At 44.3% G+C, this 14,484-nt stretch overlaps 1 protein-coding gene across 2 annotated transcripts; it reads right to left on the minus strand.

Annotated features, from left to right (window-relative positions):
* Positions 1 to 5,159, minus strand: LOC108648055. Of its 2 annotated transcripts, XM_031906027.1 has the most exons (10): positions 4,846 to 5,126; positions 4,060 to 4,134; positions 3,393 to 3,479; positions 3,144 to 3,179; positions 2,334 to 2,423; positions 2,161 to 2,211; positions 1,875 to 1,949; positions 1,666 to 1,766; positions 1,323 to 1,476; positions 1 to 1,070 (listed from the first exon to the last, which is right to left on the minus strand). In XM_031906027.1, exons 1-10 carry the CDS (start codon positions 5,108 to 5,110, stop codon positions 910 to 912), a joined length of 1,095 nt encoding a protein of 364 aa, XP_031761887.1. In that variant the 5' UTR covers positions 5,111 to 5,126; the 3' UTR covers positions 1 to 909. The 2 variants fall into 2 exon arrangements, with proteins under 2 accessions (XP_031761887.1, XP_031761886.1); XM_031906026.1 differs by having other exon boundaries at positions 1,666 to 1,949; positions 4,846 to 5,159.
* Positions 5,160 to 14,484: the final 9,325 nt, after the last annotated feature.

The raw sequence follows: 14,484 nt of genomic DNA on the forward strand, positions 1-14,484 counted from the left end.
TAAAATAAAAACATAATTTATTGTATTTTTATAGACAAAAACAAAGATTTTTACACTCTTCTGCGATGTCCACAACACAAGTAACGGTTCGGCCCCATTGGCTCCTTGTCCATGAGCGGTGGGACAGGCTCATTTTATAGTTACATTTTATAATCACAGAGATCTTCTTTCCATCTATAGATCTTCTGATCTGTCAGCTCTGAATACACAACAGCAGCGTCTGCTCCCTCTTTATACTCCCAACCCGCCCACCATCCCTCGATCGCCCTTCCTCACCAACTGAGTGTTAGAATAAGGGGGTATAAAGAGAGAGCGCTGTGTAAGTACTCAGGGCAGAATAAGATCATTTAGGGTTTCTGTGGCATTTAACCTGCGCTGATACACGTAACAGAATGACGTTGGGGTACAGCCATAGAGGAAAGGAATATCTGTTGCCCTCAGACATCTGTTTGTGTTGCTTTTTCTCTAGTTTCCGGCTTCTCACTATCCATTGAGATCTTTACTTCTTCCAGTACCGTTGGTTTCTTCTGGGCCTGAGCCTCTTCTGCTCTGTGTTTTTCTCTTATATATAAACTGAAACATCAAAAACAGTCGTGTGAGGCTTCTTCCAAGGGGTCTAACCTTATTTCTCACAGCTCCCCATAAAGCTCAATTCTAGTAAAACATTCTCTCCTGCCACCCCCCTTTGTGTTTAATAGGAATTGCATGAAAGCACCAGCTTGGCCCTTTTCAGCTGACTGTGAACATTAAGGGCCGGTACTAGTATTCTCAGGCCATACCCATGGAATAAAATGGGAAGGGGTGATTTGGGATATTTAGAAACTGCATTTTAGGTATCAATAATAGGAGGAATGCTTGAGAATCATTCCATGTGCCACAGGCTAATTCCCAATGTTAATTAAAGCACACTTACCATATGCAAGTCATTACTGATGCAGTAAACGCCAAAATGATAACAGTAGCACATATCACTGTGACCTGGGCCATCTGGTTATCTCTAAATTTATCTTTCATTTTTCTAGCAGGAGGTGGAACTGAGTCCAGAGATTCAGGTTTCCGTGGGCTCACAACTACACATGAGAAACAAAGATGAATATTTATTATACTGGGTAATAGATCGCAATATAACAAATTTTATATTCTAGCATGATAGTATGTAATAAGGATTCCTCACTATGTGTAATTTCAAGGAGAATCTGAGATGGGACCAAAAAATATGGGGTCGGTGTTTAATACCCTGAATGCTGTACTTATTCCCATTTTATCTACCCACAGACAGATACACATGGTTGAATCAGTGCTATTTAACAATAAATACTTACCTTTTACTGTAAAATCCACTCTGCTTATCGGAAACATTGCATCTTTGGATTTTGCCGTACAGCTGTAACGGCCTGAAACATCCTTGTTGGCTTTGTGTATAAAGATGTCCGGTTTGTTGGAGGTCTGCATGAGTGAGACGTCCAATTCTTCTCTCTACAAAACAAAAAATAGTAAAACCATGTTATATGTTAGTGACAAATATCAGTATTCCCAACAAATTGGCAATCTAAAGGCCTTTCATTAACAAAGTTTACACTTATACCCCTCCTCCTCCCTCTCCATCACCCTCCTATGGGAAAAATGAATTGATTAATCAGTATATAGAGAATTGGGGCAATTTACCTTTTCTAAAACAAATTCAAACTTTTCATCAACGCTGTTAAGAAAATTCAGGTTGCAGTCAAATTTTAGATCTTCGCCTTCTGCAACTCGGAGATCCTGATCTATAAGATACAAATATTGCAATAAAAATGAATGAGCTGCTCTCAAGTGCTGACTGATTATCGGCCCAGCCAGAACCCTACCAAGACCCAAAAGAGAACACAACTCACCTTTACAATGTAACACCTCATTGAGGCACTTCTGGTAGCCCTTGCAAGGTTGGCACGGTTGCTTAGTTGTTCTGTCTGCAGATATAGAAATGATTCAGATTTACATTCGTAGCAGAGACACAGCCACAATGGTTATGCTTGGTGAAAGATTCTGTAATTCTAAGTAACTTTCCAATGTACATTTATATTGATTTGAAGGTTCTTTGTTAATGTAATTGCAAAACCAGTGCTAGTAGTATATATTATATTGTAGTCAGACATGAATGTGGAAGCTGTAAGTACTTACGGTGACATACTCCTGCACGACACACACACATCAGGCAGTGGGATAGAATTTCTGGAAAAAAAAAAAAGAAATAATATAATTTGTGAATACATTTTTGACCCTCTCATTACTGGATTTAGTGGTCTCTACTCCGTTACTAAGTTTTATGGAAGCTGTATGGTATAAATACGTACCTTCACATTTGTTCTCAGTGGAGCCTCCGACACACAACAGAGTCTGTTCTTTACATGTGCCGCACTGAATAATTTTCTGCTCAAGAACTCCTAGAAATATAGAAAATGATTATATATCAGTACTAAGTTACACAAAGCTAAAGTCACAAGGGTCGGACTGGCCTGCCAGGGTACTGGGGGATCTCCCTGTGGGCCCCAGCTAGTACTAATCCCATCAGCCCTTTCTTATACCCCTCCCACAGGTCTGTATGACACCTGCTACATTTAGAACTGTTTGTATCTAATGTTTGTCAGTGGGACCTCATTGTGTCTGGTGGGCCCAGTCTGGCGCTGAATAAGTCACTAAGAATATTCTAAGGATGGAATGGCTATATGTTACTTTCCCTTTGCAGAGTCAGGGCCATACATAGTAATGTATCCTTAACTGTAATATAAACTAATGGATAAGCAGTGTAAGTACAGTAAATATCATCATTAGCACTAAGATCAGAAATACAAGACTCTTTAGTCTGCCTGTTACATTGGCCTCTCCCCAGACAGGGGGCACAGGGGGTATAAGCATCATTGGAGATGGCTGTTACTCATACAAGATCCTACATATGAGTGCGGTACCTGTGCCATATAATATTGCATGAAGTATTGCATGTACTGTGTGTCACCTTGCATGTACCCACTATCCTCACTGGTACCCATACCCCATGCGCCAGTTACTATGGGTGGAAAAATACTATAAAAATAGTCACTTTATGATATTAAATAACCAAACTCTATTTATATTACTCTGTCACTGAAGCATTAGACTTTACTCACCACATTTGAAGCCACCTTTCAGATTGGGGCATGAACCTAAAAAGGAAAACAGAGAACAATTAGTAAATATTTCAAGTTAATTAAGGTCAAACATATCCCATAGAAACAAGTGTTTAGATTAAGCGGATATATTATTACATGTTTCATATCTGCTTTAGCAGTGGCTTATCCTTTCTATTAGCGGGGGGGGGTCATGCATATATAAGACAATACAGCTGTACAGATATTTATTGAGGTTAAATTACTTACGTTCTCTCTCAAACGTTTGAGCAATAATATCGGCTTTCCGTTTAAGCTCTTGGAAGTTGGATTCTATGGCCTTGATAAGTTCGGTTGCTGCATAAACACAAAAAGAGGCAGAGTTCAGAAAAAGAGCTGAAGTTGTGTATATTGGGAAGTTGGTTAGAATGACATTCTCTTGCATTAGATACAACTTTATGTTGGGGGCAATTCTCATTCCTAACGGCAGGGTCATTGAATTGTTGAATTAGTAACAGGACAAATCTGACCCAAACAGCTATAAAATAGGATTATTATGTAGCGCTTTTTAAAAGATGAACCTTTCTATTTTGTCTCTTTCATCTGTTTGGTAAAGTCACTTAAAGTGGCCAGATATCAATTGCACAGGTTTAAACATTCCGTTGGGCAAATAGTGTATTTAGGGGGCATTAATGTGATCCTCATCCGACAGGCCTCCATAGGCCCCAGTGTATGATCCAATCACTGACCCCGGGGCCAACAATTGGATCAGTCTACTTTGGCCCTGTGCATGGGGGGGTCGGATTGGATCCAATTCCACTTGTTTGGTGGATCTGGCAGTGTATGGCCTCCTTTATTCCAGCAACTAGAATACTGTTTCATGGTAGTTTTTTTTTTTCCTCAAAATTAAATCACTTTATAGTAGAATTAAGCTTACCTGTCAATTTAGAATCTTTAATAGATTTCATTATTTTTCTAAACTCGTTGGCCAATTCATTTATCCCTCGATTATCTGTAAAAGAAACAGATTATAAAATGAATTTCACATACTGGGTTGGTCTGAATGTGCATTAATGGGACCATAAAGTGTTTATATACTGTAGGCCTGTAACTCGGTTATTTAGTAAAGCACCAAATCCATCATTCTTGCACTGGGACCAATACTGAATCCTCCGCAAAAGATTCCGAGAAAATACCAAATCTGAACCCTATTTGAAATTTAAATTTGAACAAAACTTTACAATGGCAGATTCTGAAAATTCTGGATTTGGCTGAATCCTCAGAGTATATTTGTTAAAAGCTCATAATCTCAACAAAATGATCCCTTCATTGTAATTTGTGGTGGGTTTCATATGTATAATCTGAACAAGTTAATCATATTTAGGTTTTGCTATGGCAACAAAATCATGGGGAACAGCTAGGCTGTAAAATTTCAGTTATTTTTTTTTTTTTTTTTTTGCAACTGTGTTTTTTCATCAAGACTTTTGGAGACTTTTCCCAAATTACAGTCTTGCCATTTTAGTAAATGAAAGACTTTTATACTTTATGGTACTGAGTTTTGTTATCTCTTTAATATGTCAGTATAATGAAACATTGGCCAAGAAAAACACAAAGAAAACATGATATTATGATACATTTGTAACAGACAATATAATTAAATACTGCAAATAGAAAAAGCCCAGTGCTGCCGGCAGGGCATATTAGTTACAGAGCTAATACTTACCCAGTCTCCTCTCTTCCATCTTGGCAATAACTCCCTCAAATGCAGCAGTAAATGCTTTTTTTAAAACTGGTTTAATAAAATCCAGTTTGGGAGATCCAAGCTTGTGTTCCTTGTCAAATATGTGCATAAACTCATCCTTTATTTTATCAAAATCTTTGGCACATTTCAGGCATATTAATGTAGGAACAGTAGCGGAATCAGTGAATATAAAAAAGAATAATAAAAGTAAAATAATAAAAATAATATAAAAATGCTGGAAAAGCATTTCACTTGTTGCTCATAGGAATCAACAAGCGAAATGAGACTCAGCTGTGCTGTTGCACACTCTAAGTAAACCTTCGTGATGTCACAATGGTCGTCATGGTGATGTTATACTGGCTGTGTGATGGTGATGTCACAATGTCTGACTCTTTGTTTAGACTGATGGTATTAACATAGCTAGAAATAAGATTATTCTGGGAAAAGATTAAAAATTTTAACCTCAACCAGTTTGTTTCTATGTAGGTTTATGTACATTACATGTCAGCGGCATAAATTGTGTTTTATGTACATTATCAAATATGTTCTAGTTTTTAATAAACCCAGCAAGAGACACACAGAGAGAAAGCAGCGCATTCTAAAGCACTTGTCATTATGATGCCATGATGGCTGACACTCGCACCCCCCAATACACAATGGGTCGGCTTCACATGCAAATTGTCTGTTTATGGCCGGACATTACCAACCAGTTGGCTGGCACTTCCAGTGATGTACTACAGGTTCCCATTACCCTCAGCCAAATCACTAATGTAATTTACTATGGCAATGCAATGTGCAAAATATTGGCGCAAACCACTACTACATTCCAGCAAAATGATGGGCATGCAACGTCAGTAACAGTATAAGTGTGTGATTCCACTAGGTACAAGGCAATTGCATGTGTACATACAAAGGGATAGGGCAGTGTTTTTCAACCTTTTTTGGGCAAAGGCACACTTGTTTCATGAAAAAAATCACGAGGCACACCACCATTAGAAAATGTTAAGAAATTTAACTCTGTGCCCAGCAGCAGTGCCCCCCTAGTACACTGGTGCCCAGCAGCAGTGCCCCCTAGTACATTGGTGCCAAGAGCAGTGCCCCCCTAGTACATTGGTGCCCAGCAGCAGTGCCCCCCTAGTACATTGGTGCCCAGCAGCAGTGCCCCCCTAGTACATTGGTGCCCAGCAGCAGTGCCCCCCTAGTACATTGGTGCCCAGCAGCAGTGCCCCCCTAGTACATTGGTGCCCAGCAGCAGTGCCCCCCTAGTACATTGGTGCCCAGCAGCAGTGCCCCCCAGTACATTGGTGCCAAGAGCCAGCCCCCCTAGTACATTGGTGCCCAGCAGCAGTGCCCCCATAAGTCAGTGTGCCCCGTGGCCCCCCCTAATACATTGGTGCCCAGCAGCATTTTACTTCTGCTCTTCAGTGGCTTCAGCAGCATCTTCCCCTCACGCGCGCCTCCTCTGCACTTCTGCCTACACGCGACCGCGCACAGGCCCTTTTATAACGTTGCGCCCCGTGCGTACTGACGTCACCCGTACACACGGGGCGCAACCAATGACAGGGCCCGGATTTTATTAAAGTACTTTGAAACTTTGAAAGTAAAAATTGCGGCCCTGCCTACGGCACACCAGTCAACAGTGGTTGAAAAACGCTGGGATAGGGGAACCCTGCAAATAATAACTTCTAGGTCGGTGCTCCCAATTCCCTGATGTCTATGAGCCCACCCTGTGCCTGAGGGCAAATAGTATGTACATATTGTTTTTGGGAATAGTCAGTGATTCATATATATTTAACCCTTATCTGTAAGCATCAACAGGAACTGCAGTCGCACATTTATGGGAAAAAATCCACCTCGTGTGAGCGCTGACAGGCAGACGGGTTCCTGCTAACGCTCACATAACTCACCAGCACTTTGTACCAAAGGGTCAGAACAGTAGCAAACCCTACATTATATGGGTCCCCGATAAGTGACACTCCATCTGTAACTAACAGGTCCGTACAGTATGCAAAAACAAAGGGAAACAGTTAATTGGGTATATTATGGGTTAATTTTCAGAGAAGCAGCTGGAATGCCATAAAGGGGTAAAATATTGAGGTGGGAAAAGTGATCCCTAATCCCTTTAATCCCTACCCAATGAGGGAAGATAGGGATTAAATTAACCCAGTGCCTGAGTTCCAAAAGGTTAAAAAAAAACTGTTACGCCCAGACGCTGGCATCCAAGGAGCCTCCTAGGCATTTATAAGCCAGAGAATTCCTAATAAGGACAGACAGACACAATGGCAGTTACACATAACTATGAACACAGTGAGAATGAGGAGGAGAGAAGCAAAGGGAAATTTGACACCTCCTTATTTCTTTTATGAAAGGCAAAAGAGTGGCAGTTGCTGATATAGGGAGGGCCCCGTGCCCTTAGTCCAGGGGTGGCAAACTCAATTGCACAGGGGGCCAAAATTCAAAACACACTTAGGTCGTGGGCCGAACAGGATAAACATTTAATAAACATTTATTGAACACACTAAAATTCAGTTGTCTTTGCTCTTATATCATTTTATCAGAGCTGGACACCTGGCATCTTTTTTTGGTAACAAGCAGCCATATTATTGCCCCATGTACCTGTGCCAGCAGCCATATTGTCCCGTGTACCTGTGCCAGCAGCCATATTATTGCCCCATGTACCTGTGCCAGCAGCCATATTGTCCCGTGTACCTGTGCCAGCAGCCATATTATTGCCCCATGTACCTGTGCCAGCAGCCATATTACCCCATGTACCTGTGCAAGCAGCCATATTACCCCATGTACCTGTGCAAGCAGCTATATTATTGCCCCATGTTCCTGTGCCAGCAGCCATATTATTGCCCCATGTACCTGTGCAAGCAGCCATATTGCCCCGTGTACCTGTGCAAGCAGCCATCATATTGCCCCCATCTGTCCCTGTGGCAGCAGCAGCCGCCAACACTATATATTACCCAATTTGGCCCCAGTTTGTACCTATGCCAGCAGGCAGCAGTAGCAGCCAAAAAATCATATATTGGCCCCAAATCATCTCTACCTGTGCCAGCAGCAAGCGCCAGAACTCCCCGGTTTCTCCTGCTTATATCTTCTCTCCACATTTTGTGAAGCGCCGGCTCTCTCTATCTCTGCCGTTTGAATGACGGCGTATGCGCGCGCCAACCCCTACTGCGCATGTGTCACAGTGCCAGTGCGATTAGAAGAGAGCTGCATTATGGGATATGTAGTTTATTGTGTGGCGCTTCATATCACCGGGCCATTAAAAACAATAATAATAAAATGATCTCGCGATGTTTGACTCATATGTCTTAGTTGAAGACATCGAATCATTTTTAATTTTTTCATTCCATTCCTTCTTGCCACCCCTCTGCTTACAGATTGGTAGAAATGGGCATCTGCCCAGCGAGCTGGGGTCAATAAGACCCAACTGGGCCCCACAAGACTTCACCTGGGGCAGTGCTGGTGTAAACGAAGGCCACACTAAGCCAAACTGATAGGGATATAACTATTTACCTTTGTGATTCCCCCTTAAGGTTGCCATACACAGGCCGATTGTAGCTGCCGATATCAGTCCCTTGGAGCGAGGGGCATGCCTGACCGATATCTGGCCTGAAATTAGATATCGATCGGTCAGGTTAAAAGATTTAGTCGGATCGGGGACCGCATCGGCTCATTGATGCAGTCCCCGAACCGACTGCCCCATTGCCGCCATTATAACCCCCTGGGGCAAAACGATCGAATTAGCCTACATGTTACCCGATATCGCCCACCCGTAGGTGGGGATATCGAGAGAAGATCCGCTCGCTTTGCGACCTCACCAAGCAAGCGAATCTTCACTTGTATGGGCACCTTTAGTGTCCTTGGGATTCATCAAAGGATTAAATACGCATTGGTTCCTTCCCCTCTCTTCATGGAATTGCCCCACCAGAGCTGCCATCACATTACAGACATACAGGGCCTTATTTACAAAGCCCAGTGCAGGGTGCAAAGCCCATGTGGGTTGTACCCTTAGGTGCATGGGCACTAGAGTAAGCTCCCCACGTGTCTTCAGTGCAAGCGTTACAATTATGTGACCCATTTGGGAACCTGTATGCACAGAATCTCAGTATCCAGTGATAGTACATAGGCTTCTGGCAGGAACAACCCTGGGCATTGCTGCTGTATGTGGAATAATTGGCTCGGCTGCTGAGCGTGGCTGGTGGCCAAATCCTGATGGTCGGAACGTGGCTTCCAAGTTGGCTATGGTCCCTTAACCCCTCCTAGCCAAGTCACTGATGCAATTATGAGTGCTTAGTGCTTGTAATGAGGGGGAACTGCCCTGGCCCCAAGAGCTCACAGGATTGGTCTGTACTCCAGTCACAAATTTAATCAGAGCAGAATTAAGATTGCCTGGAAATTTGTTTATATCTGTAATAAACTGGCAGTTAGAACCCACAGTGCATGGGAATGTGCTTGGAGGGTAAATTACCCTGTGTGAATTTTGTAGTCACGGTCTTATTGCACTCGCACTTAACTAATAGCAATACTGCTGCTGTGCCCCTCGCTGTGATGGGGGTCTCATTCATGCACATGACATGAAATTACCAGTGTAAAGGTGGCCACACACGTGGCGATTTTAGATCGTACCATCTGCCACAACACCGTTTAGGACTGAAATGGCAGATAAGGAAGTAGAAACAATAGGATTTCTACCTCCTTCTGCCGATTCAGCCCTGAAGACAGATTTTGCTCAGGTGCCTTCTATGGCGCCCGATCAAAATCTTTTAACCGGTCCTCCTGCGATATCGGCAGGGCCGGAATTCTGTTTTGGGCGCCCCGAGGCCGCCCCTGTCGGTCGCTCCCACCCATGCGCATGCGCGAAAGCGCCCCCAGTGCGCATGCGCGAAAGCGCGGCCCCCAGTGCGCATGCGCAAAAGCGCGGGCCCCCCCAGTGCGCATGCGCAAAAGTGCGCCCCCCGTGCGCATGCGCGAAAGCGACCCCATCAGTGCGCATGCATTCCTTAAAACGCCCATACGGAGCAGTGGGGAGAGGTCCCGACTGCTCCGTATGGGAGCCAAATTTAAATTTTTTTTTGCGGCAGGGCGGCATGCCGCCCCTAAACTTCTGCCGCCCTAGGCCCGGGCCTTTGTGGCCTCTCCACAAATCCGGGCCTGGATATCGGTCGACTCCCCGACTTGCCATACATGCACCAAATATCGTACGAAACGAGGTATCGCACGATATTATCGGTGCGTGTATGGCCAGCTTAAGCTTGATATTGATTGGACAGACTGTTGTTGGCCACGTACATTGACCACTAAGTTGCTGCCTCACTCTGGAACTGGCTGAGTCAGCAGATACTGTTGGCTTGTGTATGGGTTACTCTGAATGTAGCAATCTGATCTCTTCTATGCACACCTGGCCTATTCCCTTTGTGCTTTAGATAAAGTGTTGGTGAGCCACACAAGGAGATGTCACATAAGGGCTGTGAATGGCTATTTGGTAGCCCCATGTGACTGCAGGAGGCTCGGCCTGGAGTAAAACTGTGTCCCTGTGCTTCCAAAACTTGTCTCCAAGCCAGAAATGTAAAAATGGCACCTACTTTGAGGCCACTGGGAGAAACATCAAAGGGGGCGGGGGGACTCTAAGCAAGAGGCGCGGCACTATATTTAGGCCATTCAAGCTCCTCTGCTTCACCACGTACGGTGGCTTGCAAAAGTATTCGGCCCCCTTGAACTTTTCCACATTTTGTCACATTACAGCCACAAACATGAATCAATTTTATTGGAATTCCACGTGAAAGACCAATACAAAGTGGTGTACATGTGAGAAGTGGAAGGAAAATCATACATGATTCCAAACATTTTTTACAAATAAATAACTGCAAAGTGGGGTGTGCGTAATTATTCAGCCCCCTGAGTCAATACTTTGTAGAAGCACCTTTTGCTGCAATTACAGCTGCCAGTCTTTTAGGGTATGTCTCTACCAGCTTTGCACATCTACAGACTGAAATCCTTGCCCATTCTTCTTTGCAAAACAGCTCCAGCTCAGTCAGATTAGATGGACAGCGTTTGTGAACAGCAGTTTTCAGATCTTGCCACAGATTCTCCATTGGATTTAGATCTGGACTTTGACTGGGCCATTCTAACACATGGATATGTTTTGTTTTAAACCATTCCATTGTTGCCCTGGCTTTATGTTTAGGGTCGTTGTCCTGCTGGAAGGTGAACCTCCGCCCCAGTCTCAAGTCTTTTGCAGACTCCAAGAGGTTTTCTTCCAAGATTGCCCTGTATTTGGCTCCATCCATCTTCCCATCAACTCTGACCAGCTTCCCTGTCCCTGCTGAAGAGAAGCCCCCCCAGAGCATGATGCTGCCACCACCATATGTGACAGTGGGGATGGTGTGTTCAGAGTGATGTGCAGTGTTAGTCTTCCGCCACACATTGCGTTTTGCATTTTGGCCAGAAAGTTCCATTTTGGTCTCATCTGACCAGAGCACCTTCTTCCACATGTTTGCTGTGTCCCCCACATGGCTTGTGGCAAACTGCAAACGGGACTTCTTATGGTTTTCTGTTAACAATGGCTTTCTTCTTGCCACTCTTCCATAAAGGCCAACTTTGTGCAATGCACGACTAATAGTTGTCCTATGGACAGATTCCCCCACCTGAGCTGTAGATCTCTGCAGCTCCCCCAGAGTCACCATGGGCCTCTTGGCTGCATTTCTGATCAGCGCTCTCCTTGTTCGGCCTGTGAGTTTAGGGGGACGGCCTTGTCTTGGTAGGTTTACAGTCGTGCCATACTCCTTCCATTTCTGAATGATCGCTTGAACAGTGCTCCGTGGGATGTTCAAGGCTTTGGAAATCTTTTTGTAACCTAAGCCTGCTTTAAATTTCTCAATAACTTTATCCCTGACCTGTCTGGTGTGTTCTTTGGACTTCATGGTGTTGTTGCTCCCAATATTCTCTTAGACAACCTCTGAGGCCATCACAGAGCAGCTGTATTTGTACTGACATTAGATTACACACAGGTGCACTCTATTTAGTCATTAGCACTCATCAGGCAATGTCTATGGGCAACTGACTGCACTCAGACCAAAGGGGGCTGAATAATTACGCACACCCCACTTTGCAGTTATTTATTTGTAAAAAATGTTTGGAATAATGTATGATTTTCGTTCCACTTCTCACGTGTACACCACTTTGTATTGGTCTTTCACGTGGAATTCCAATAAAATTGATTCATGTTTGTGGCTGTAATGTGACAAAATGTGGAAATGTTCAAGGGGGCCGGATACTTTTGCAAGCCACTGTATTTGTTTGTGCCAAATTATGCCAATGGGGATACATGTAGGAAAATAACAAGTGTGTGTGTGACAGTGAGTTTTGGCATTGGATGTTTTGCTCCTGTCTCTGCAGGTACTGATGATAGTGCTGCTGCTTTTGCTTATAGTGAGTCCAAAGCGCAATAGAAATTAGCAGACGGGTAAAAAGGAAATGCTTTGTGCCATCAGTATTTCTCAGTTGGTGATCTAGCTAAAGCGCTCCTGGGCCTGCAGAAAAAGAACTGAGGTTGAGTCTGCATCATGCAGGGGAGCAAAAAAGGCAGCACTTCAGAACAGATGGAACCAGAAAGGGGAGTTGGAGAAAAAACTTCATGTTGGGTTGAAAAATGTGAAGTCACTGAATGAAATCCACTGTGCAAAGTTTGGGGGCCCTGGTTTTAATAGTGTCTGAATGGCAGCAATTTTTCTAACCTTGAGTCGAAGTCACCCAGTGACAAACAGGTATAACCCTGGTATAAATTGTGTGAGAATGGCTGCATTTTTCATTTCAACCAATAAAATTCAATGGACAAAATCTGATTGGCTGTTAGTGGCCCAACCCACTTTTCCTATTTTTGAACTGCAGTCCCCCAGTGACCAACAATTGCAAAGTTTGGGGACATAAAAATTGTGAGACTGACAGCTTTTTACTATTTACCATTGAAAGTAAATAGGTGAAATGTGATTGGCTGTTGGTGACTCCACCCACTTTGAATGGCTAATACGAAGTGACTAACTTTGGAAAGTTTAACAACTTAAATTAATACTTAAATAATGGCATCAGTTTAAATATAAACCAATGAAATTTAATGGGTGGAAATGGATTGGCTGTTGGTGATTCCACCCACTTGTTCTAACCCTGAATATGTAGTCAGCCAGTGACTGATAGTAAAGTGCAAAGTTTGGGAACCCTGACATAAATAGTGTGAGAAAGGCAGCATTTAATTTAAACCAAAAAAATTCAATAGGTAAAGTCTGATTGGCTGTTGGTGGCTCCACCCACTTTTTAAAACCTAAAAAGGCAGTCCCCTAGTGACCCTGGTGTTAATACTGTGAGAATGGTAGCAGGTTGAATTTCCCCATCAAAAGCCAATAGGTAAAATCTGATTGGCTGTTGGAGGCTTCGCCCACTTAAAAAGAAAAAAAACCTTGAATGTGTAGTCACTCAGTGACTGACTGTGCAAAGTTTGTGAGAGCTGGCATCAAACCAATAAAAATCAATAGGTGAAATCTGATTGGCTGTTGGTGGCTCCGTCCACTTTTTCTAACCTTGAACCGCAGTCACCTGCTGCCTAACCCTGCAGAAGTTTGGGGGCCCCGGCGTTAGCTTCTCCCACTTTTGGGCTTCCAACCAGTGGCGTAGCGAGGGGGGTGCCGAGGGGGCCATGGCCCCGGGCGGCGTATCACCATGATATAACGTACCCCCAACAGACCATCGGCGGCGGCTCCTTCTCTCTTACAGGCAACAGGCGCTTTTATAAGGTTGCGCCCGTGCGTATGACGTCACACGTCAGCGACGAGGCGCAACCTTATAGAAGCGCCTGTTGCCTGTAAGAGAGAAGGAGTCGCCGCCGATGGTCTGTTGGGGGTATGTACTATGGGGGAAATTGGGGGCACTGTGTGGGGGCTACTGTCTATGGGGAAATTGGGGCACTTTCCATGGGGGGGGCCAGGTCTTTGTGGGGTATTGTGTATGGGGGCACTTCCTATTGGGGGCACTGTGTATGGGGCAATTGGGGCTCTGTGTATGAGGGCACTTTCTATTGGGGGGCAAGGTCTTTGGGGGGTATTGTCTATGGGGACACTGTGTATGGGGCAATTGGGGCACTGTGTATGGGGGCACTTCCTATTGGGGGCACTTTGTATGGGGCAATTGGGGGCACTGTGTATGGGGGCACTGTGTATGGGGGCACTTTCTATTGGGGGAACTGTGTATGGGGCAATTGGGGCACTGTGTATGGGGGCACTTTCTGTGGGGGGGGCAAGGTCTTTGGGGGGTACTGTCTATGGGGGAACTGTGTATGGGGAAATTGGGGCACTGTGTATGGGGGCACTTCCTATTGGGGGCACTGTCTAAGGGCAATTGGGGGCACTGTGTGGAGGGGGCTGCTTTTTTTATTTTGTCTATTTTTTTTAAGAATAACTAAATAGAGGGGCGGCAAATTTCCGGTCGGCCCCAGGCGACGAAAGCCCACGCTACGCCACTGCTTCCAACAATCATCATATTTTCATATAGGCTGACCCCATGACTATGTGATTCAAGTGTGGGAAGTGTAGCCTCAAAGCTGTAAGATTGGCAGCAGTTTCA

This window comes from Xenopus tropicalis, chromosome 7 (assembly GCF_000004195.4).
Source record: "Xenopus tropicalis strain Nigerian chromosome 7, UCB_Xtro_10.0, whole genome shotgun sequence".
NCBI classification, from domain to species: domain Eukaryota; kingdom Metazoa; phylum Chordata; class Amphibia; order Anura; family Pipidae; genus Xenopus; species Xenopus tropicalis.

What these genes read in the sequence shown, in the direction of transcription:
- LOC108648055 (XM_031906026.1), bottom strand. Translation starts at nt 5,110, where the DNA reads ATGCTTTTCCAGCATTTTTATATTATTTTTATTATTTTACTTTTATTA. An exon ending in GATGGAAGAGAGGAGACTGG is followed by an intron (nt 4,135 to 4,845) that starts GTAAGTATTAGC and finishes TTTCTTTTACAG; the next exon opens with ATAATCGAGGGATAAATGAA. An exon ending in TTGAATTTGTTTTAGAAAAG is followed by an intron (nt 1,477 to 1,665) that starts GTAAATTGCCCC and finishes TTTGTTTTGTAG; the next exon opens with AGAGAAGAATTGGACGTCTC.